The sequence below is a fragment of the Acanthopagrus latus genome, chromosome 5 (assembly GCF_904848185.1).
Source record: "Acanthopagrus latus isolate v.2019 chromosome 5, fAcaLat1.1, whole genome shotgun sequence".
Classification (NCBI taxonomy): domain Eukaryota; kingdom Metazoa; phylum Chordata; class Actinopteri; order Spariformes; family Sparidae; genus Acanthopagrus; species Acanthopagrus latus.
Genome location: NC_051043.1, coordinates 24511092 through 24537112, shown reverse-complemented (window position 1 = coordinate 24537112; position 26021 = coordinate 24511092). Strand labels below are relative to the sequence as shown.

Here is a 26021-nt window from a genome sequence, read left to right as displayed (position 1 = left end):
AAAAAAAAAAGAATAGGGTATTATTTTAAGGCTCTTTGTAGTGCCATTAAACCATGAACTACATGCATAATCAAAAAATAAGGCTCCTGCTGAACAAGCCAAAAGCTAAAAAGCAACTCATTTTATTCACCATCTCTCCCTCTCCATCATACATACACACTCATTCACACAGTGAGCTCGAGTTAAGCTGGAGGCTCTGAAGCCTTCAATTTCCAATCCATGGAAATCACTATCCATGGGGGAAAATAATGCATTTTTTTCCGAGGGTGTTGAGCAATGAAAGGAAGGATCGTGCATGGTGTGTCTGTGTGTGTGTGTGTGTGTGTGTGTGTGTGTGTGTGTGTGTGTGTGTGCGTGTGTCTGTGTGTGTGTGTGTGTGTGTGTGTGGGTACATATGCGTTCACGTGTGTGTATTAGTGTTTCTACAACAGTGACATTGTTCCAGATGACAAAAAATTGATTTAATGTCAAGTGTCAATCTACCGTTGCTCTCCTCTCCCTCCGCCTTTGTCTGAGCCCTCTCGCTCCCGAGCTGTCACTCTTCTACCGATCTATCACAGTAAAACTCCAGCCCACACACTTACTGCATTCATTAAATCTTTATTAATCACAATTAATGATGGGGATGGGCTCTCTCTCTCTCTCTCTCTCTCTCTCTTTCTCTCTCTCTCTCTCTCCCTTTGTCTCTCCCTCGCTCTCTCGATGTGTTAATGATGGTTAATGACTGTTTGACTTCTGTGCGTTGTTTATCATAGTTCAGCTTGATAATCTGTTCCAGTTCACCCACACACTGCGGCTTAACGACGCCTAATTGAAAACTTTGTTGACAAAGTGTATGACATTGAACCCTGAGAGCACTAATTTGAATAATTAAGCTTTGCAAACTTTACTTGAGGGACCAAAGGCTCGTGGGTAAATGACCTCCCCTAACCCATCCCTTGAGCTTTGATATGTGAAGACACGGATAATTGAAAGGGCAAGACGGTGGCTCGGCGATTAGCACTGTGTGACTCACAGTAGTTAGGTCTCACGGTGGCACGCTGACCACGCTCGTTTCCCTGCGGACGTCGGCCACACGTTCAGTGAAAGCCGTACTTCCATCAAACCCTTTTAGTAATGCAGGAATCCAGGGAAGTACAGGGAGTAGACGACTAGACTACATGACTTCCCTGTCAAGACTGTACACTTGATTCCCTGAGTGTAAGATATTCGGCAGAACTGGATCACTGGTTCCACTAGTTTTTTTGTTCTTACTGAAGTATTGCCACACATGATAAAACTCACTGGCCCAGAAAAAGCATTATGAATTACAATCCACTGCTTGGGTTCGCCTTTTCACCACAACGCACCACTGTCAGTGTGTCCTATCAGTGGTGGGGTTGAATTGGAAAAGCCCAAATGTTGAAGTTCACACAGCTTGTGCTTTGTTTGTAGTTTGTGTTCTTTGTACAGTAGACGTAATGGGATTTAGAGTCATCATTTATTAACCATGCATCATCATGCTGATGTTGTCTAAGGCCTGTCACAGCCCTCAAACTCTTAAATCAGTGATGCAGATGATGCACTGCAGATAATGAAATGATCTGCTCTTCTTTAGTGGCCACCCAGTTTTTGATATTCAGCAAATTTTTTACTCAAAATCCTAGAACAGTCTCTGCGAGATCGAGGCTGGTGAGTTAACTCTAAAACTGAAATTAAGGCGTTGAAAATAGCCAGTCCAAAACCATGGAAGGTCACTGAAGAGACCGCAGTTCAGTCTTTTCATATTTGGTACCAAAATAACTCCCGCTCAAAAGTGAACTCAAATATTCACCACCAGTGCTGGAGTAATATTTTCTTCTGTCTGGGGCGAATCCAACCGACTGTGGTTGAATAAACAGACTTTCCAGATGCAGGGGTTATTGATGTGTGGCTGTTGGTCAGTGTGCTTCAGACTCAGCGTCTCTCGGTTTGTTTATTTATTTATTTATTTATTTATTTATTTATTTATTTATTTATTTATTAAACAGGGAGAGAATAATCAGGAGCAGGTGCACTTCACTGACCTGGTCGATGCTGCTGAGTCTCTGCCCTCTTCACTGCCCTCCTTGCAGAAGTGGAAAACAGATTAGGACAAATGACCTATGTGACTACAGCACATGGCAGTTCAGAGCTCATCTTTTCGGTTCACTGTGATGCGTTTTTGACAGGTTTCGCTTGTCGGGCGAGGCAGGTCACAGAGCAAAAAGCAGCATGATGTCATGATGACAATCTGATGCTTTATCGATTCTCCCCTCGTCTCAAAACACGGGTGTCAAAAATCAAGGTCGGCACACGCGTTTGGCTCGCCGTGATTCAGCATCTAAGGACACTTGAGTGGGGTTGTTTGCCGACACGGGTGCTTGAGCTCAGCTCTCTAGCTTGAAGGCCAGCCTCCCTAATCACTATGTCACTCTCACCTACCCGGAGTAATTGAAATACCTGCCGCAGCACAAGGTTTCACCGACGAGTCTCTCACTGTACTTGTTCCAGTGTACATATTTTCTCAGACTAGCTTGTTTTCTGAGAGGAAAAAAAAATTTTTTCTCACCCTGCACTCGTGTAACTACTTTTAGATTCTTTTTTTTTTTTTTTTTTTTTTACTTTTATAACTATAATATGAACATGTTTCTTTTTTGTGTTTTCTGGCGGGCTCCACGGAGGCAGCCAGAACCTGCTGATGCTGCCAGCTCTGTGTTAAGCTAGTAACCGAGCTGTCAACCCACTGATCCTCTTCTTTAAGGAGCCGACAGCCAACGGTCGTCTCAGGGCAACAAACTCATTTTAGCACAACACTGCTGTCTCTCGTCCCCCATCCCTCCCATCCCATCCTCCATCGCCACGCTGCTCATTCTGTTCTGTCATCTCGTCCTTTCTCTTTACTCTTCCCCTTGCTCTCTCTTACCATCTTGTTTCCCTTTACATTCTGTCTCACCTGCAGTCTCCTTTTCCACATTGTATTATTTTGTTGTCAGCCATCCATCCAGACTGAACACACTGCCAGGTTTTGTCTTTTTGTTCCCTTCACTTAACTCGTGCCCCCCCCCAAACTCCGTCTACACGTTCTCTCTACGCCTCTAACTTCTCCGCAACCTCCACTTCTCACTGTCTCTTACTCGAAAAATGTGCACGCTACAGAGGTGGCAGGATGGGAATACTCGTTTCAAAGAGTGAGACTGTTCTGATTGCTGCAGACACAGTCGGCCGTTCCTCAGACAGCGGCGTGCGCTCCGTGATGACACACCACGCCTGAACACCCCCTCTCAGAAACAGTTAAGGTCTATCTAGCCAGTTCTGCAATTCACTGAACTGTTTCACATTGTGCTTGATCATCTAACCCACACCGTTCCACATTTCAACCAGCTACAGCTGCAGTAAAAAAAAAAAAAAAAAAAAAAAGCTGCTGCTCCTGGGAAAGAGCAGCACGGGACATAACCTGCATTTATAGGGGGCCTTATGGATGGGCCCAGGGAAGACTGCAGAATCAACACAATATATGGAGTTACAGTGCATTTAAAAGGCCAATAAGTGAGATTTTTACTGCCCCATAGCAGAAAATAGCCATAATATATCTAGAGGGGGGTGATAGCTGAGGTTGATCAATACCAGTGACTCAACAATCAGTTTGCCAGGTGCTGAGATAACAGGCTTTCAAAACTCACTTTGTAGCCTGTGGTTCTGTTTCTGGAACAGACCCGCCGTCCATCTGAGTCACAGAGTCACTCCCCTTACTCTGGCAGCAGTGCGGCAGCACAGTGGGAAATCTCTTAACAGTCCATTTTCACTCCAGTAAGGACATCATTTATAACCTCTGCGACTGCTCATTAAACTGCTGCAATTAGAGGTTTCTGTCAAATGAACTCCTAAGAGCCCACTTTTTAGGTACTAAAGGAACATATGTACTGGTTATAAATATTGAATTGTATTTAAGGGTAATTTTTTATTGGATGGAACTACACGGATTGAGTGTCACAAAAATATTGCTACTTAATATAATAATAATAACTATGCAATCTTCAATTACACTGGCCAGTCGTAGTGACTAAGGCATTGGCAACACTTGTTTAAGGTTAGAGAAATATCATGGTATGCTTTGATAGAGAAAAAGTCATTTGTGACTTGAGAAGTAGAAAGAATCGACCAAAATCGTGTACTTTTTTGCCTGAACTTAACAACAGACTGGCCTGGATGCAATCCTGAGCAGTGCAGACTCCGGGATAAAATGTTAGCACAATCCCAGATAACTTCAAATTTGTACGTGACATAGGCTACATGCTATATTAACTAGGCTACATACTTCATTGACATGTCTACAAAATGTGTCATATCATGTTAACAATACATGTTTATGTGTTCATGTCAGGAGGTGGAGGGGGTGGTGGTGGAGTTCCAGGAGAGAAGGGTGCCAAGCCAGTGACCACAGTTTGAGTCTGAGTTTCAAATTTGTAAATGTGATACTTCGGGATATTTTTTAACAAGACATATCTATTTCCACATTTCCTAACCCCGGCCAAGAATTGTTTTGAACTTAGACAAATCTGAAGTCGTAACATGGAGAAAAGTTTAAATTTATCTGAGTTTATGCAGATACATACTTTGCCAAGATTTATTCTGGGGATAGGGTCGATGCCCTTTGTACGCCCACCATCCAGCTACCTTAAAAAGTTGTATTGTTGCTGTACATAGGCTATCGCCATGAGCAGGTGTACTTGGCCTACAGTGTGTGAATGGGTGGTGCCAGGAATGACGGTTTCCCGACAGAACACTGCATTGTAACGAGGTGATCAGTGTCATCCACATCACTTTCTGTGGTGTTAATGTTGCAGCTGATCTGTGTGTGAAAGACAGAGCCATGTGTGCTCTTTGTTCATGTCCAGGTCTCCCCCGGCTTTTCCATTCAGTGAACAGTCCTCATTTCTCGCTGTTGTGCGACTGTTCCTACATTTTTCATGCGATACTCAGTGAGTCACTTTCTCCCTCCTCCTTTCCCTCTCCCCCACCGTGTGTGATCTCAGTATAATATTTTACATTAAATACGTTTTGTCACCTGCCAGAATTCACAACATCGTCGCATTTCTTTTTACGCTTCGCCCTCTCCTCCTTTCGTCAAGGCTTCTGTCCCTCGCTCCGTTATCCAAATCGCTATGGTGTGCTCCTTCTTTTTTTTCGGCTTGAGTCGACTAATAACGTGTGATCATCCCACCATCAAGGCTGCTGCCATAGAGTTGCCATGGCAACATCTAGTCCACGCAGTAACGGCCACTGCAGAGAGCACGGGGAGGCAGAGACATACACACATACACAAACACACACACACACACACACACACACACACACACACAACGGTTGCCCTGCACCACACAGGCAACCCTTGCTCATTTGTTTTAACAGCCAGTGGGAGTGTTAAAGTCATTATAGATCTCCCCAGTCAAAGTCAACGATCTTAAAGCAAGGTGATGACTCATTACACACACGGTGTTAATGCATTTCACAGCACACCAGCTGTTTCATGGGCACCCTCGCGCGGGAAGATGCACGCAAGCGTACAGTATACCCTTATATGCTTAACGTATAATAATCCACTGTTACAAAGACAAACACACATCCAGTCATGCTCTGCACGCACACACAGGACAACTGTTGCACACAAAAACGCCACAGGAGCCAGTGAGACATAATTAAATTCCACCTGTCCCACACACACCTCACTAACCCTCATGCATGTGGCTGACATTCACAATGAAACCCTCTCCTGAACTGTGCATTGTTGTCGACAACAAGGCTTTTTAATTACATGCTAACATGCAGTCGACAATAATATAGCAATACGATGCAGTGCTCGTCCTCAGACAGCATTCATGTGTACTAGGTGCTATTTTTAGTGATTTAGTGATCTATTTCCTGATACCTCCGGCAGCAGTGCGCTGACTGATGAAGCCTTGAGCAGAAAACACTAACAGCCCCTGAAGGAAGAAGAAACATAGCACACATCTAAGTGTACACTCCCTCAGTTCAATATTCTACATATTCAGACTGAAATTAAAGCCAGAAAAGTTTTGGATAACTGTGCAGGGAAAAGCACACTGCTGTGCGGAAATAAATTAGTTGTCATATTTTCTTCTCCCGTGCTTTTCCACGAGCTCCGTCAAACCCTGCATAATGTATTGGATATTTCACTGGGGGCATAAAGAGTGTGACACAAATACACACACTCTTTGATTAGGTACTCCTAGCTCTCATTATGTCAGTTTACCATTGTTTTCCAAAGAAGCCCTGCACTGCAGAATCATAGTGTGTTTTGGGTGTGTGAACAAGCCTTCACACTTCTACCTCCATCGCCACGTGTGTGCACGCAGGCAAATTTGGGCGCCTTTGTGTTTTTCGAGGGAAGATGATGTTTCTTTTTGTGAGACAGCAGCAGACAAATTAGAGATCTAGACAGATGGTATACTGCGGGGAACCTTTGACTCAAACCATGTTTTCGTCAGGCAGCTCACTGTGGCCTTTCATCCTGCCTGTCAGCCATACGATAGAGTTAGAGGAAGAACAGCGGTAACCGCTTGTGTTTTAAATTGATGGCTTTTTTCTCACAAAGTTAAGGCATTGCTAACTTGTGGCTCCCACGAGTTAAAAAAGACCTTTTACACGCTTTGGACTGATACGTTTAACCATTAGAACTTGAATTTTTCAGGCAAACTCATATTGCATTTAAAATTTGCTGTAATGTAAACATTTACATATTCACTTTTGTTTCACACCATCTGTCCAAAACAGCCACTGTATAGTGACTGGACAGATTTTCCAGGTCTGAAAAGTAAAGCAAATGGTTAACTGTCTCAAACTGGCACTCTTCCTAATGGCCAGCAGAGGATGACCCTAATGGTTGCAAAAATAATCTGATTGTATGTAAGCTTATGAGAAAAAGACCATACTTCTCAATTGGTTTGTGACCCCAGAAAACAGTGTTCTAATGAGCTTTTGGTATAAATTGCAAGTTTCAAGTCTTCATTAAATGTTACATTTGGAGTGAAATTAGACGATAAAACAGAGTACGCTTCAGGGCGTGGCTCCCTTTTGACCGAGTCACTGCCAAAACATGTCCTTGGGTTTTCAGTCATATCCGATCAGAATAATTTTCCCAGCTCCACCCTCTTGTCCGAATATGGTCACTTCTGCCTCCAGAAAAAAACAACGGGGTTCAGACATAGTGGTCCACAAAGTGACATTATGGAGGCCCAGTCCACTGTAATAGGGGCTATGATTCAAACGCAGGCATCATCCGGTGTTTTGATGTCAGGATTAAACATGACAGCAAGCAACACATAATATTACCAGCACGACCGTCATTTCTATCCCCTTTCCCCCGTGAGTATCCCGCTATCACAGAGTCAAATCAGTGTATTTTCTGTCTATCTGTGGGCAGGATAAAGGCAGCTTAACCCCAATAAGCTATGGTAAAAGCTATTGTGTGTGTGTGTGTGTGTGTGTATGTGTGTGTGTGTGTATGTGTGTGTGCGCGCATGTGTGTTCCTGAGAGTGCATGTCAGTGTTAAGGGTTTGATTCAAGGGCCTATCGGGGAAGCAGCTTTTGCATAACTCTGATAGGCCAATTAGTGCAGAATGATAGATGATGAGCTCCTTGGGCAGACAGGGTCGTAATAGAGGGGAGAGAGAGAGCACTCCGTCCTGAATCTCAAATCTGCTCGGCTCCGTCCTCCCTCGAAGTTGTGTGCAGCTCAGTCACATCCTAATAATTCCTCTGATGAAAGTCTCTTTTTGAAATGTTTGATCTGTTTGATCTTTGATCAAGTTGGAGGGAAAGCCTTTTAGTTCTCCTTTGTTGGTTTGTTTGGCATCCTTTTGATTGTGTAGGAGAAGGCAGGGGCGCGTCGGCATTTAGCGAGTCTCTGAGCTTATTTTTTCAAAAGGGAAATTAAACGTTGATCTTCAGCATGCAGCAGGATCATACGTTACGTCCTATAGGTGGATTCGGCGGCTATATTCAGGTGCATCACTATTTCTCTCCCTGCCAGGAAAAGAAAATGTTAATCACCTTTTCCGCTGTTTGTTTTCCCCACAAAGGTCAGTGGTAAATACCTTCTGTAGCACTTGTCGCAAAGGCATTTACTGTGTATAGTAATCGCGCTCACCGGTGTTAAAGTAGATGAAACAAGAAAATGCCACTGCTCATTGCCGCTCCGTAAGTGCCACACAAAAAGCCCCTGTGACATGACATTTGTGACACATAGTAGCAGTCGGGGCGCGAGCCGAGATAGCAGATGGCAACTCCAAACATAAAGCACGCCTCCTCTTTTCGACAGACATCAAAGTGACTTCAACTCAGACAAGAGAAATCTTCAGAAGTTGGCTGATTTCCAAACGAGAAAATCATGAAATATTTTGACAAAACATTGCCTGGCTTCTTTGATAGGTGGGATCGCTCTTATTTCTCATTTCTCATTAAGCCTGTGTGTAATCCGTCTTCCTCTGAAGCCGTCTGCCAGACAATTCCGTCTTGTGTGTGTCTGCATGTCTGTGTGTGTGTCAGGCATCTGTTGTCAAAGTGACGGGAAAAAAAAAGGTCAGCACTGTACGGAAGACGCATAAATTCTCTGGGAGGAACAAAAGCTTGTTTTAACTTTCATTAACTGTGATTTTTCTGTGATAGTGTCATCAGATGAGGACAAAACGATGCTGTGAATATTGATGGAGAAGCTGTTCATATCCCTGATCTTAGCCAACATGTCAACATGCATGTCAACAGTCGGTGATGTCAAGTGTTTCTGTGCTATTGCTCTTCCAGCAAACAGCAGTCTATCTGTTCTATGTTGTACAGTACAATATCACAGTCCAAAAGTAACTCACTGAACATGTCTGAAAGAAAATGGAGCAGGGCCCACTGCACTACTAAAAAAGAACAGCTCCAGGATTGATGGGAGAGGAGGGATGTCTACACTGACTGCCTCTCCTTTATGCCAGAGGAGTAATAACCAGGACATACAAATAGGCCGGCTGCTTCCGTTCTATTACCACTTGCCCAACACTGTTGCAGATCTGTTTGATTTAATTTGTTTTGAGTCAATATTGCATATCATCTACACAAAGTCTTTTTCTAATCTTGGCACTAATCTGCGCTGATCTGAGCCAAACAATCCCACATTCGAGCCACAGTTGGTGGACATGATCTCTTATTGGAATCGGTGTTGGTGGATTTGCTGCTCGAATTAGTCTTCTCTTCTCTTCTCTTCTCTTCTCTTCTCTTCTCTTCTCTTCTCTTCTCTTCTCTTCTCTTCTCTTCTCTTCTCTTCTACTCTCTTCTATTCTACTCTCTTCTCTTCCCATCTCATCTCATTCTGTCACATCAATTACAAACACAACTAGCGTTTTATCCATGTTGCTCCCCAGTTCCCAAGTCATACCAGCTCAGTAGAGCCCAGTTAGTGATAAGAGAGTGTCCCTAAATGGGAGTGACGTGGTTATAGGACGACGTGCTGGGTCTGTTTAGCTGATTTACATCGAAATGAGCCATGTTTTCTCTGGCTTTTGTGGGTGAAATTAATTATGTAAACCGTCTGCAGGGCTCATTTGCATTTCCTGATTGATTTCAGTCCGTTCTGCATATTCTCCCCCGTATGGGGGGGGGGAGAAAAAAATGAAGATGAGAGATGGGCACTGTCAGTCATGTCGGTGTGTTGTTATTGAGATTGCAGGAGGGGTTAGCCTCCAGGAAGTTCTGCAAATAATTGCAAACATCTGTCTCCATGTACACATGTATGTGTTGCTTGAACATGCGCAGCATCAAGTTTGTGACTTTGTTCCCTAATGAATTAGCATTTCCTGGATGTTGTCAATCAGTGGGGCGGCTTTGTTTACCTATGAGGGATTACTTGCGTCCATTTGTTTCCTGACTCAGTATGTTAACCCACACATTTCCAGGCTGGCGTTTTTTTCCTCTCCCCTTTCCCTGTGCCCCTCACGCCTCCATGGCCAGACCGCCTGTTAGATACCCAGCCGAACGCTAACGGAGCCTCTGTCTGTCTGCGTGTGCGCAGCTCCCCTCCAAACCAAAACGAACGACCCAGTTAAATAATAAGCTGAAGGCTAACAGAGGGACCCCATCAACCTCTGAGCTGTATCCTCTCTGAAGCCATCAATCGTGGGACTAAAGCTCGGCTGCATAATGACATTGTGGCAGTGTACTCGCGCCGTGCTGCAAAACATATTAATGTTAGCCATAATGAGTTTGACAGCCCAATATGGTTGTCAGGGATCGTGGAGGGTTTTGAACTGGCAAACACTGCCCTCAAATGGAAGAGAGTGGTTATAGCAGCTGCAGTGAAAGCTGCAGTGCTCTCAGATTCCGTGCTGTTGACTTGTGAGAGTATCTTTTCCTTTCCATCCGTGATGGTTTTGAAGCATTTTGATTCTGTAATCATTACAGTCGCACTCAGACTCCATCAGTGTCATACCTAATAACTATGCTCATTCTGTACAGGGTTATCTTACTGTCCTGAATGTTGGTAGCTTGTTGCTCATTCATGCAGCTATACATTTATTCGTGCTTACTTGTATTTCACCTCCCTCAATTGCCAGAAACCTGGAGTTTCAGCTGCAAACGGACTGATTTTGCCTGAGATGTCGTCTAACATGATTCTATGCTTACATGTCTGTTTCTCCTGCTTATTTCCTAGAATCCTGGAGCTCCAGCAGAACGGTGACATGGATATACTGAAACTCAAATGGTGGCCGAAGGACAGCCCCTGTGACCTTTACGGCTCAGTTCAGACACGACAGCGTGGCAACGCACTGGACATCCACAGCTTCGCCGGGGTTTTCTGCGTCCTAGCAGCTGGCGTGGTGCTCTCCTGCCTCATTGCCATGGTGGAGAGCTGGTGGTCTCGGAGGAAGGGATCCAGGGTCCCCTCCAAGGAGGTATGGGGATGGATGGGTGCCTGGTAGAAGGAATCATGGTGCTTAGAGGGGTGTAGAGCCTCTGGGCTGCAGTAGATAACAGCTTTTCTCTTATAATACATAGTTAAACAGTGAAAGGAGGGATGAAAACTAAAGAGTGGACAGATGATGATGGGTGATGGGTTTAGCTGAGGCAAAGGGAGCAGGGTGTTGTGTTAAGAGATCCAAAGTCCAGACTTCGTTGCCAAGGGTGCAGAGGTGAAAAAAAATCATAAGAGACGAGTCCTGTTTGCGAAGGAGTTGCAACACCGACGGTGTCTGGAACCTCTGAAAAACCTCCCATGTTCACAACATCAACAACACTCTCCTGATACCACAGGCTTTTACCGCGATCTGTCAAAAAGAATCCTGGAGGTGCTATATTAGATCTCCAGTGATATCTGACATTGATCTTTTGCATAGGCTTGTGGATATAAATCTCTGGGTGTGTACAGAGGGAAAGAAAAAGGTCAAACACGACGGATTACAAACTACCCTGTCATGTCATTAATTCTAACAGTTTGCATCATTAAAGTTACCATAAAATGATCACAGTAATTAACAAAAGAGATATTTCTGGACTAGCTAATGGGTTTTCCCTCCAAGGCCTCAATAGTTGACCTAAAGTACAATTCTTGCTGGTGCCAATAAGATGTCAGATATTAACTCTGATGTAATATGATTATACACTGTGAATGAAGTGATGTAGCTGCATGTCTTTGCAGATAAATCATTCAGCCCATCTGTACAACAACGTGTTTGAATTTGACCCACAAAATCCTGACATCTCTTTATAAGACCCTAACAACACACAGTCCACAGTCCAGTTCCTTATTATGCATAATTCACCAGTGTTAGTCTGGTGTTTGTTTTTTTTAAAGTAGTACATATTTACTCTGTCGGCCCCATAATGGACTCAGTAGTCTGCTACTAGTGTTTCCTGTATAATTTATTAATGCTATTTTGAAGGTGGTGATGATTTAGAATGAGGCAAATGTCAACAGGGGCACTCCATCACTTTTTTTTTGAAAAGTTAATGTTTTGGAGGAGCGATGACACTGGCAACGTTTTGAAGCCAAGCACAAAAAAACAGCCTGAGGGCCTCTGTTGGAAATGCTGCAGTGTGCCTTGACCACGGCAGAGTCAGAAAACACTGACTCACAGCATTTTACACGGATATTTATACCAGCGTTCGCTTCCAAAGCGGTGGCAACACTCCACCTTGTAAATTAGCAGCAGCGCCCTGTGAAATATCCAATCAGCCTATCTGCGGTTGATCACCTCAGCGGGGATATCGTTGAGACAATCAGAGCGACTCCGGCGACACCTTCCCCCTTCATAGAAACCCTGCTGTCTGATGGGAGCCTGGTTCTCTCCACCATAGACAAAGACAGGTAACGTCTTCAAAGAAAATCCCAAAAGGCAAAGCGTTTCGCTGGCTATGCCCTTTTCGCCATGACATAACAGAGTTCTAGCCTTTCTTGCTAACCTCTCTGTTTAAGCCACTCCGTTATCCAAGGCTGCCAACTCAACTTCCAACCCCACCTAGTCCACCTGCAACGCCCACTGGGATATTTACCAAAACACAGATGGGAGAAAGTTGTCTAACAAAATGACTTTAATCAGCACTGTGAAATATCTGCAAAGTGTTGGCAATTTTGGTATGCAAAACATGCCACTGATAAACTGAAAGAAATGTAATTATGTGTGAAATAATATTTTCACTTTTGGTTTGGAGTTAATTATTTATGTGTTAGTAACAAATTAGACCGAGGCATGAAGCAGCGCAGATTAATTTTAGCAGAAAATGTTTTTTTTCGCCATCAGGTAAATTACTCCAGCTTCAAACAATTGCTTTGTCTAAATAGCTATTTGATAAAGGCAGGCCAAGGTTAATTTTGTGGATTATAATTTAGAGAATTAATGTAGGACCGTTTTGAAAACCCATCATTCAACTTTCCGTCCCTGGAAGTATAAGACCAATTTACCGTCATTTAGACATTAGGTGTTTAAATTGGTCTACCGTAAGGTATTACAGATATTGTTGCCTGGTTACCAGAAAGGGCTTTTTTTGGGGGGGGGCGCGATGTGAACATTATACTAATTAGGACTGTCTAAGTGATGTCTCTGACTACCAGAACACTGCAAGAATCCTGTCCTGACTCCTTAATTTCTGGTGTCATGCTAAGTTCCACTATGAATAAATTCAGCAAAAAAAAAAAGAAAAGGTGACGAAAAGGTGGGGATGGAAGCTGTGAATGTACCCAGGGTGATTCAGTGTGAGTTCAGGTTACTTTTCCTGATAACACTAATCATCTTGAAAGTAATTAAGAGGAAAAGTTTCTACACGAAAAAGTCGATAGACCACTGGTTTCAAATGATTACATGAGCCGCTCCTGGTCGAATGTTGATTCATCACCACAAATGATTCCATCACGACTAATTTCTAGCTTTTGGCGAAGATGTCTTGCACTTGTAAATTGTTCATTAACTGTCCTTAAGGGATACTAATGACGTGCCTTTGGCAGAAACAGGACAGAAACACGTTAAGACAGCATACTTGCAAACCAAAGCATTGGAAATTATTGTGTTATTGCGGGCAAATAGGTGGTTTGTGAGTTGACTGATGTGCCTCATCATCAGCAGTGATCACTGTGGTGTGCACAGGCTCGTCTGACAAACTACTTGGACGTTTGAAGCCGTTCTGTTTTCTGCATTTCAATACACCACCTTCAGTTGCTCGCAGCTGCTCAATGGTGGCGAGTTATTGGCTGTATTTATCACTTGCCGTTTGGGCTGTTTGCACATTGATTAATCTAATTGTTTAATTTTACTTTTGCACCCTTGCAAATTCCTCTTTCCTCTTCAGAAAAGGAATGAGTCTTAAGGCCAAAACCTGCCCATACAGACTTCGACCACCTCGGCCAATTTGCCATGTGCAAGGTCTCCATGCATCCGCCGTGATGTGCCATAAAAGCGGCTACAAGCTGCAGTGAGACTAGAACAACAGCAGGTTCAATACATGTGTCCAGGCTGATTTAGCTTATTCAATAATATGGTATGTATACTGCCACTTATCACGTACAGATCCTATAGTACGACTAAGCAGAGATTGCGTATCTCTCAGTAGATCCGGTGTTTAAAAATTGAGTAATACGAAAACACAGTCATCAGTTTATTGAGACTCAGTCAGGTGAAACCACGCCGCCCCACAGCCAGAGCCAGGTCTGTTAAACATGTTGGGCTGTGACCTGCTATTTGTTATAAATTCTCAGGGGTCCCACCTTATAAGCTGCAACACTGGCACCCAACTGACATTTTGTTTTTGATCAGTCGGCAATATGTTTTTTTTTTTCTTTAGCACACACACCGGCAGACATGCCATGTACCCCCTACCTCCAGCCCCCCTGCTCAGACACCAGCTTTAATCTGTCATTCAGATCAGTAGTCATGTCTGCAGCCCCCCCAAAAAACAAAACAAAAAAAACCTTCGGTTGAACCCAAAGTCGTGTTAAGCACAGTGTGCCTCCACTGCAACACGCACAAACACACACACACACACACACACACACACACACACACACACACACACGCCCCCCTGCCATCTTCATTAGCCACAGAGAGCAGCCAGTGGAATCAGCCCCTGACTGAGTGCAGGAGTGGAGTCGCAGCAGTGAGCAGGAGGGACAGCAGGGATTTAAACGGTGATAGTCTTTGATTCTCTGTGTAGATATTGTTTAAGGTTTTGCATAACAGGAACACCGGGGCGTAACTGACATGTGGAAATCAGGGTTATTGATTTTGGAAGTTGCACACAGATGACAGCGTGCACTTGATTACAATTCATTTCAGATTATAGGCTTAAAGTTTTCAGGTTTTTTCGTTTTCTATGCTTAGAGGACGGACTTGCATCTTATCTGAAGACAAAACGGCATGTTGGGATAAAAGTGGGGGCAAAGCAGCTAACAAAGCATCATTTAAATACCCCAGTCGCTGCTTCCATGGCGAAAATGACGTCGGCTCAGTCAGCCGTATTTGTTTTTGATAGTTGACCCCTGACAATGATCCCTCACCCTATCGTAGCGCTGACTTATTGATTTCTGTTGGTTTGGCTCAAGGTTAGCTCAGAGTAACCACTGAACCTGAAGGGCTCGGTATGCTTCAAACAAAGTGCTCGTCAGATCATCAAATGGCGTCTGATACCTCCTGCGCCTCTGACTGGGGGAGGCTACGATTAGTAGCATTCGAGAGAGTACACCCGCTTCTCTCAGTGAGTGACCGAGTGTATGGAGGTGAAGAAGTAGGCAGAATTTGAACTTCTCTCCACACTAACACTAATACCATTGAAACAACATGATACTGTTTTCCTTCAGATCAACAGACGATACAAATTAATTTCTTTGAAGCATACCTGCTGACAATTTCCGCTTAAAAGCTGCTGCAACTTATAACTAGAACGCCCCCCATCATTTAAGTTGAGATACTACTTCTTATGTCTTCCGTAAATGATCCTGTCACAGTATATGTTAAAACAGTGGGAATATCACACTCGGATCTGAAACCATCTGTGCAGAAATCTTTCCAAATGGGCGACCAGCTGCAAAGATGGTTGCTGAGAGGAGAACCGGAGAGAGAGAGAGTCAAGCCGGGACCACTGCAGCATGTCCTGACTCAGTGGAGGAAGGAAGACAAATTTAAGTCAACTTCAAAGCAGCTAATTAGATTAAATTGCATATGTTGCATTTTATCGGCTGGGGAAAACCTCTGCCTCTGCATGCAATTTGGCCTTAGTCATGGCCAATGGAGTAGGTCTAGTGTGTTTAATGTCGCACCAACTTCCTCGAGTCAAATTAATAAAGTGAAGCAAACCATAAAGATGGTAATTAACTCCTCTAGACAGCTCGCTCTCTGTCAGTTTAAATGAAGAACTCCTCAACCTCTGGCTGGATGTCACGGCGACTGTTAGCGCTGCTTAAGAACATCGCGGCGAGCCAAGAGCACGCAGCTCCCTTTTTTTTGCAAGGTTCACATTAAATGGGAAAGCCAGGTGACCCAGTCTTTTATGCGTGGGCCACGAAAACACTTGGCTTAGCAAGATACACTGGCACCAGGAATATGAACCGGGGGTGCAGACTTGGCACGGGGACTCTGCTTCCAATGCACCACTCCAACGCAATGACTGTATATAGCCCGTCTGTATAGAGAATTCAGGCTAATATCAGCCACACGGTGATTTACATGGTTGTCTGAACTTTTCTGAGTGTAATATTCTATTTGAGCCAACATGGCAATTGTGGAGATTTTAAATAAAGTTACTTTACAATTTAACTCTCCAGATTATAATCTAAAAACAAGCATGTGCACAAATGTACAGAGATTATCAGATGGCTGTTACCTATCATAGACACCTGTGGATTGTCTGTCTATTCAAAAGCACCCTGAAAAGCCCTTTTTATTGTCCTCCCTTAAGATGACAAACAACTTCCCCAATATGGCCGCCCTTGCAGTAACACAAACACACCGATGCGCTCGCTCCCTGTCACGTGCATGAACACACATCATCATTGCCTCGCATTTATCTCGCCTCCTCCGCCATGTCAGGCTTGTGGCAAAACGGCAAATGCTCAGACTTTGTTTCATATCATGAAGCCCATAAATGCTACCACGATGCACATTTTGCTCAGCTTTGTTTGAAAACATGCTTCATAAAATACCCCCACCCCCACCTCCACCACCCCGTCGGTTTTCAGTTCATGCCCCCCCCCCCTTCACCTGGAGCAGTCAAAGATCAGATCTCACTCCACAAGATGGATGCCATTCACTCAAACTCATTAAAGACTTAGCGCAGATCATGACTACATTCATCCATCCAGACTGTGCGGCCGAAAAAAACACCATCCCCGCCTGCCACACACCGACACACATGCTTCCTGCCGACATGAAAAACCCCACGATCCACTTTTCAAACTCTAATACAACTAAGCTTGTCTGTGTGTCTGTGTTTTCTTATACATACTAAAACATTGCATACTTACATAATGTCTGTACACGCCTTGACATTCATACTGTACACTGTGGTAACTGCTTTTGACTGTCGGCTTTATGTCAATGTTCGTGTCCGTGGTTCTGTGTTGTGTGGAATGGCTGACATTGTTAAATATGAGTGTGCTTCTCGATGTGAATAGTTTCTCTGCTGGGCTCGTACGCTCAACACGCTCACAAACGCACACATTTCCACAGAGGTGACTTATGTGGGTCACCGATGACAAGAAATGCATGAAGACGAGGATACGCACATATAACAAGGAGGGGTTGTGCAACTGTGTATTGACAGTCTACCTGCAAGTCATCCCTGCTATCATGAGATACTTAACATGTTAATTCAAGTAAATGGTGTCTACAATGCAGTAGAGTTCTTATTTACATGATATATTAAACATTTTTGGAAGTTGGAAGTCATCTTCCCTTGCATTGCTGCTGTGCTCAAAAGCATCTGAACTCATTTTGGGTCGGGTATGTTCGCAGTGATAGTGCTTCATATCTAAGGAAAAATGGACCAAGGTGCCTTTAACAATGCTTTGGAAGCTAGTCTAAATTTTTTGACAAGTTTTTTTTTTTTTTTTACAGATGAGTGTCTGAGGCCCATCTCATTCATAACAGGGCGGCTGTATTGCTTTACCCTTTTTTGGCCTATATATGTTCTACCAGAGGTTTGTATGAAAGAGTTCTGCCAGTGGAGTCAAACAATTCCAAACTTGAGATCGACTAATGATGCCGCGTATTGACCAACGAGATATGATGATCACTGTCAGAACTCTTCCATAATGGTAACATCTGTGGGTTTTTTTGACCGTGTCTGATATTTCACATAATCCATAGATTTAGCGCGAGAAGAGCAGGCACTTCCCCCCGTGTATTGTCCCATCTGGTACATCAAAAAAAAAAGAAAAAAAAAACGACCTACGTGGTTTTGGACGGGAACTGCCACTCTCCTCGTTCTAACTCTATATAATGATCTGTGTCACTGTGGCTCAAAGCTCTCATATTGCCTTTTTTGTTTTGTTTTTGTAGATAAGTACTCTGTGTTGAGGGGTGTAGCGGGCGAGGGGGAGAGAGAGAGAGAGAGAGGGAGAGCAATACAAAATGGCATTTAAACGTCTCCCCTTTCCAGGTATATAACGACTGTGTGAATGTCTCTCCGGGGACACGACACAGAACGACCTGCTTAACTGTGTGTGCTGACTGACTGCCATGTCTTTCTTCTCGCTCACCCCCCACCCGTCTGTCTCTCCAATTGACTTCTCTCTCTCCTCCACCTAACCATCCCTCCATCTGCCTGATCTTGTCCGTCACTCATCCCCTCTCTGTCTCCGCCACGTTTGTCTGCCTGTGTGTTTGCCTGTGTTCTGTCTATTTGGCTTCTTTCTTTCTTTGTTTTTTTCTCTGGGTTTGTTTGTTTTGGCTCGTTTGAATCTTCCCACCCGACTTGCATGCACACAAACACACAAACACATTTATATGAATTACCCCGCGTCTCTTTTCCATCGCCCTCTCGCTCTCTGTATCTCTCCCTGTCCCGCTTGCTCACACACGTCACACACTCGCACCAGACGCAGGCAGATGGCCCATCTGCCAGGCAAGCTGCCGATCCGTGCCCTCACAGCCCCAACGAGCACCCTCTCGCCCTGGGCGGTCAGACCCAGAACCAGACCCCCAACACCGCCAACACCAATGTCCCCACCGCCACCCATTACCAGCCCCCAGCATGCTGCGACATACCCTGCGCTCTGATTGTGCAGCACTCCTACGAACCCACCAACCCCTCTGAGCTCGCCCCCAAAATGAGAATGACCACCTTCACCACCTCACCTCCCACCCCAAGGTTATACATACAATAGAGGATAAAAATAAATCATTGGTTAGTAATGCTTGAAGACAGATGCTATTTGAAATGCCGCTACACATGAATGATGCATTAAGAGAAAATGATAGACGCCCAGGAGCAGGGTTACGGCAGAGCTCCCTGCTGGAACCAAATGTACCTCTTTTGAAGAATATTTATAAAGCTGGCATGTCGCCAGCTGGATACATGTGCAATGATGCCTTTCTGCCATTAGAGGGTGCTGTCCCTCCGTCTAAAGGAAAACAGATCCTCTTTGACCAGGCTGTCAGAGTTACATGCTCTGTAGAGTTATGCACGCAGGTATAAGCCTGCAAAAGTATTTATTTTTAACTAAGCATAGAGATTTTTATAAAACCTCAAATTGTAAAATGAAGTCAGAAACCCTTTTGTGGTCTAGACTTTGACAAGAGATGTACATTTAAATAAATTTCCGACCTGTAGATTTCTATGTCACTATAGGTTATCATCTAGGTGATTCAGGGTCTGTAGTGGTACAGTGGGCATTAGAAAGGAGAAAAACAGTACATCTCCTTCTTAGGGATGCAAATACACTCAGGCCCTGCCACATACTTCCGCAAAAACCATCCACTTCTCCTCCTATTCATTCAGCCCCCCTAGTTCCCTGTTAAGTCTCCTCTCACAGGCAACCGACTGACCATTTGTGATTCACTCTTCTCTTTCACTTCCCGTCATTTCTTTGATACCAACTGTACCCTTTGGATACCGCCCCCCCTCCCCCCACCCCGCAAACCGTCAGTGTGTGTATGATAGTGTCACGGCAAACGTTAGCGCCCCCCCGTCCTCTCCCTCCTCCCACTGTCCCCTCCTTAGATGGCAACCGGGGGCCACCACCGTTGGTCCCTTCTGTCCCTGAGCAACACGCAGTAGGTCCAGAGCCCCCTCCAGACCCCCCAGACCCGAAGGACACGGTCAGTAACTCTACCTGTACCCTCAAATGATGTGATCCCCTTTCCTCAAACGATACGTCCAAACACCAAAATGAGACACCCCACACCTCCCACCACCTGCCTCCGAGACTCCGCAAAGCTAGAGAAGCACATTGCCACCTGTGTGTATGTGTGTGTGTGCGCGCGTGTGTGTGGAAAATGCAAGAAAAAAAAAATGTTTTGGAAACACCTTCCAGCACCTTCCACCTAAACCTTCTCCTCTCTATATCCGCACCTCATCCATCGCAAAAACCCAGCTCCGTTGCACCACTGTCCACCCTCTCCTATCCAGTAAAAGCATGAAACACCTCTTACTGAGTGTCGCCATACTTTAGACTCTGTGGATAAGTTATTCATATGTGAATAATAACTTTCATTTAACTTATATTGTTAAGTTAAAGTTAAAGCTTTAAGTTAATGTATGTGCTTTGTCTTTAGGTGAAAGTGTTAAGACTGTTAAAGCTGTTTAAAGATGTTTGATAGAAAGTTAAGTCATATACGTTCTGATTGATAAGCCGTTAAGAGTTGAATTGTATGTGGCCTGGAAAAAATTCACTTGAAAACGAGATGTCAATCTCAACGTGAATTTTTTTTGGCATGACGGCCAGAATGCAATACAGAAAACGAGGAAAACAGGAAGCCTGTTGTTTTATTTGTTATATTCTAGTTACTATAATCAGCATAGACCTAGCACCCTGGAATCGCAGAGCACACAGCATGACAGCGGTGTGTTTTTTTCTGTATGCATTCCAGATCCTCTGCACTCCCTTATTTAAAGATCCTTGTAGAAGTGTGTGTATGTTTCTCTCTTTCAATATCCTGACCACAGCTCAGAGTGTGCTTCTCTATCCTCCCCTCCATTTTTTCCTCCTCTCTTTCTGCTCTCCCTGCTTCCCGTCACATCCACGTTTCATGTGACCATCAAAACATCTTTCTGCTGCTCTTATTTACTCACTCCCATTCTCATAACTTAACTTACGGCTATTACCTCCACTTGAATCTCACTTTTTTTTTTTTTTTTTTAATGGTGCCAAAAAAACCTTTGTTTGGCCGCACGCGTGCCATCCTGCCTTCATCATCTCGTCATCTGCATTGTCTAACACTCTTCTCCTGCTTTCACTATTGTCCTTGCTATCCATTTATACCGGTCGGATGGATGACATCCCTGTTGCTGAATACAAATACACCCCATCCTTGTCCACCTCCTCTTTTTTCAAAATATATCCTCTCCACACGTACTCTCCTCTGTACTGTTCCTTCGCTGTTTTGTCCATTTCCTTGATGCTCTTTTTGCACACCCCTCACTTCTTTTCCTTTTACCTCCTTTCCTTCCTTTATCCATCTTTTCTCAATTCATCCCTCTTATCTTCCATCTCTCCTCCTGTTCCTTTCCCTCTTCCATTTTCCTCATCCCTTTCTCCCATCTTTAAACACTGTTCCCCGATTTTTCTCCCATCCTATTCCTTCTCATACTTCCTTTCCATCCTACACCTCATTTTCTTTTCTGACTACCTTCCCTTCCCTCCTACCATTTACCATCACCGCTTCCTCTTCTCCGTCCAACTCCCACTCCTTCCCCTGCCCCCTCCCCACCTGCAGGACGATAAGGAGATCGACCTGGAGCACCTACACCGCCGGGTTAACAGCTTGTGCACCGAGGATGAAAGCCCCCACAAGCAGTTCTCCACCTCTTCCGTCGATTTAACACCCCTTGACATGGATGCGCTGCCGGCCGCGCGCCAGGCACTCGAGCAGATCAGCGACTTCCGCAACACCCACATCACCACCACCACCTTTATCCCCGAGCAGATCCAGACCCTCAGCCGCAGCCTCTCTGCCAAAGCCGCTGCTGGATTTTCCGCTGGCTTCGGTGGCGGCGGCGGCAACGTCCTCCAGGACCACCGGACTGGCGGGGTGGGCCCTTTCAGGCAGAGGGCCCCCAACGGTGGCTTCTTCCGCAGCCCCATTAAAACAATGTCCTCCATCCCCTACCAGCCCACAGGTCCGGGACCCAACTTTGGATACGGCAATGATCCAGACAGGGGCACCTCTATATGAGGAGTTGCTAAGGATACGGTTGGTTCAGGAGGAAGAGGAGGAGGTAGAGCAGAAGGAGCGAGGCGAGGTGGCGAGGGTCGGTCGGTCACGGGATGGTAGAACAAATACATTGTGGCTGATCTAAAAAGTCAGAAGATAGAGATCCGTGTACATAGGAATCTTTATGTTTTCAGTTTCTGCTTGGGTGTTTCCAGGGGTGTCCATTATGTACGTGGAGAAGACGAAGGAGGTGGAGGTCTGTCGGGGGTTTCTATCCTCCTGCAAACCATGCCGGTGAGGTGCAAAAAGGGATGGGGGTAAGGGGGGGTGGGGGGCCTGAATCTTTGCTTTATTGTTGTTGCTGTTGTTGTTGTGATTGTTTGGGGGATTATTTTGGGATATGTGTGAAAGGGGATCTCTTTTTTATTGTTTCTGTTTTACGATATGAAGACTGCCTCATATAAAGGAGATCTGCTGAAATGACCTGACTATTATTATCTAAACCCCACGTCGGAGGGTTTGGTTTACACCTACCCCAACCACGGGAAACACTTGGATGTTCCTGTGAGCACCAGGGCTGCCATTGATGGCGTATATAACCATCAAACAAGTCAAAGGGGCTCACACTACCAAGCGATTAAGGGGCAGTTCTTTTGTGAAGGCATATTTAACAGTAGTTTTGTCTGTAGCCCTGGGAACACATACAGCAGCTCCTTGTAGTTTCGAAAAAGGTCTCATCTCAGTGGATAATGGAAGATTCCACTTCTCCAGTTTTACTCTGCCTTTTCACTATGTGGGAGTCCATACTGAGTTTTTTCTGTTCTCTGGTGTTGTTCCACAAATATCTGGGGTTCTAAATGTCCAATCATCTCCCAAGATGGTGTCCACACGGTGGCCTGCCTAAGACCTAAGACTTCACAGCCGAACTCACGCTGACGCCATCACGGCGCATCGGTCTGGAAACCGCTGAAATGCCATGACAGTGCAACAAAATGACACTGCAGAATCGCCAGTTTTGGTGCGTCAACTATATCTGCCATTTTGGTGCATCAGCCTGAAACTGTTTTCACCATTTTGATGCACATTGAAGACTCTTTGTCGATCCCACTGCACTGTACCAGTGCCCACAGACCTGTAAGTGATTGTATGTAGATCTGACCTTTTTTTCTTTTCTCACCTGTACCGTGCTCTCTGCTTTTCAAGTCAAGGTGAGATCCTCCAATCAGACTCTCACAAGGATAGCAAAAAGGGATGATATGAAAAACAACTTAAAGGAAAAAAAAACATAAAAGACAAAGCCGAAAGACTTCAAAAAAGCTTATGCTTATTATATGTCTTTTATTGATTTTTTGTTTTTGAAAAAAAAAATAGATTTTAATGCGTGGAATGTGTTTTGGTCAGGAAGTACAAAAAATAACATTGTTCTGAGCTGTCTACTTGTTTTCTTTCCTCTCAGCAAACTTTGAAAAACTGCTAAATGAGTGCTGTAGTCTCTGGTTTTGCATCATTAAGTCATTCAAACTTTCAATTTTGTTTTCGTTTCTTTAATTTTTCTTTTGCTTAATTTAGTGCTGCCATGACCCGGGTGTTAAAAAGATAAAAGCTCATTCTGTAAGGTTGTGTCACGTATCACTTCTTATCAGGTTCAGGTGGTGAAATGGAGTTTATTTTGTCTTGAGGAGAAGCCATCGCAACAGCATCTTCAGTACAGGCCTTATATGTCAACTTAGCTAGCTGTACCCTCCCAACTTCCGGTCGAACCCCGAAAAAACATCACCGTGGACTGGAAAACACTTTTAGAGCAGCGAAATCAGTGGTTGTGCTTCAGGGTCATCAGAATGTGACGAAGAGTCAACGGCCATCGGAAAGAAAAAAAAACCCAATGGCTGCCTTTTACGAGATGAGTCCGAAATATACTTCTATTTCATATCTGTAATGTTAAGGGTACTGTTTCTATAACTTGTTTTTTTAAAGTGCCAATTAATTAAAACAAGACCATTAAGGTGCATTTTGGGGTTGGGGGCTCGGGAAAACGATACAGTGAGAGCATTAAAGGAATATTTTGAGGATTAGTGGGGGGGCTCGGGGTGGTAAAATGGAACCAAATCTTTTTCACTAACACTGTATTAATAATTGATAATGTTAGTTGTTTAGAACAAGTTTTTCAGTTTGTTATCGTTAAGAACTAAAACTGCAAAATGTTGTGCGTAGAGAACTCAGTCGAGCCACAGTGTTTCTGGAGCAAGCATTCTTAGGCATTCTTTTTCTTATATTAGGCTACAGTATGGTTATTGAATGACAAATAGGACACAGATTAAAAGGTTTTATTTAGTATAAATGAAAGAGACATTATGAAAAAAAAATGTATATTTTACATGTTGATGCTATTTTTGTTTAACAAAAAAAGAAAAAAGAGTATATCATGACGAGCTTTAGTGTTGAGTTTCGCAGTCGCGTTATTGCATTTGGTTCCTTCCCTCGTTTCTGCCCACGGTCGACATCGAACACATCAACGCAAAAACTCTCGCTTTTCTCACATCATCCTGAGTTCATTTTATTATTTGCTGGCTAAATAACAAAGAGTTGGCAAGTTGATTAAAAAGAAAGCATGCACAAACTTGCTCTTGCGCTATCTGTTAACATTTTTAATTTCATACATAGAACTACAGGTTTTACTTGATAATTTTCAAAAATTTATGATGTACAGTATTTAATATAGGCCTATTTTGTTGTATGTGTTGCATATTATTCAAAAACTGAACAAACTGGGGCCTCTGTTACAAGTGGCAAAGCTTTCTGTGTATAATTTGTCTAATAAACAGGTTTTCTACAGTGGGATGGTATTTGTTGTTTTTTGCTAATGTAGACAAACAGCAACCCAACTGAGTAAATGTTGGCAGCGTATTTTTCTGCATGCCACAGATGCGTTGAAGCTTTTCATGTCTTTGTTTGCAGCTTTATGGTCTATTTTCACATATTGAGAATCGACAAAACAGTGCTTGTGGTGTCCTGAGGTGAAGGCACAGGCCACTTGGGGCTCGCAAAAGATGGATGTTATGGTTTACCACGAACATGGCTGGAGGTCCAACACCTCGTTTAAATGATGCTGCTTTTCGTCTGCAAACTGATCTTACATCATGTCAGAAATGTCCTGTTTAGTCGCCACTGACACTGCAAAACATCCTAAAGTACTGCAACAGTTACAAATGTTGAATCTGCGGCATGAAAGTCAGCTAACATCCCTGTTATCAGAACGTGATATGACAACTGTTGTTGGAATGTTTGTATGATACGTCTGAATTGTACAATATTAACATATCTGTGGTTTACAGAAATGTACAATGCCCAGCCTTTTATTCTGCCAACTGGGCGGATAAAAGTGGCGCATTTCAGACATATAATGTTATTTTGGGGGATTTTTCAGCAATTTGTAAATCATGACCGTTCATGATTCTGTGTGATTTAACACAGGGATGGCTCTACAGAGTTAAGTATTCCTCTTATGCCAAACTCCTTATGTCTTTTCTCTGTTCACTTTACACATCTGATGAATTCACTGAACAAGAACCTCCACTATTTGACCGAGCAAAGCACCAACAAGTGGGGATTTCTTTGGATGATCAGAGTTCCAATAATCTAAAAAAGGGTACTATGAGTAGCTTATTTTCTTGACAAGTTTTCCCTCTCTACAGCGTTCGATCGCCTTCTCTTCCAGCAGCAACGGTTACCGATTCTGCCACGTCTTACTGGTAAGTCGACCCGAGTACTGGTAAGTAGTCGTGCTTTCCTCAAGAAGGTGTTGCTCTACCTGAAGAGCGTTATTCCTTATCTCCTCTGAGTCACTCTCTTTTATTCAATCATCATTTCTTAACAGTGTGTAAAATTGGGTAACATAGGGCATCTGATTTGTTTTTTGTGAAAATAATTCAATAAAAGAGAAATGTTTCCCCCCTTACAAACTCCATTTTAAAGATTTCGAAACCTGCAGTCCTGACTAACCTTTCCTTGGGGGGGAGGTTTGTTGACTTGCATGTTACAGTCTCATTTGGACCTTTTTATTCAGGCCAATTGATCCAGAACAAATACAATTAAAATTGATTAATGCTGGCGGGGTGTCATTTAATTATTAATGAGAAGGGATTTCATCTTGTAGCACTCGTAGCTGC

At 43.8% G+C, this 26021-nt stretch overlaps 1 protein-coding gene across 7 annotated transcripts in view; it reads left to right on the top strand.

Moving 5' to 3' along the window:
* Window positions 1-23383, top strand: part of grid2 (glutamate receptor, ionotropic, delta 2) — a 480315-nt gene extending 456932 nt beyond the window's left edge. For 4 of the 7 annotated variants that reach the window (XM_037099101.1, XM_037099104.1, XM_037099106.1 and 1 more), the window contains 2 exons: window positions 10710-10950; window positions 21418-23383. In XM_037099101.1, coding sequence (XP_036954996.1) covers window positions 10710-10950; window positions 21418-21876 — 700 coding nt within the window. In that variant the 3' untranslated portion in view covers window positions 21877-23383. Of the gene's footprint in view, window positions 1-10709; window positions 10951-18039; window positions 18140-18578; window positions 18887-21417 lie in introns of all 7 variants that reach the window. The other 3 variants (XR_005075218.1, XM_037099102.1, XM_037099103.1) reach the window with 3 other exon arrangements.
* The last annotated feature ends 2638 nt before the right edge of the window (window positions 23384-26021 follow it).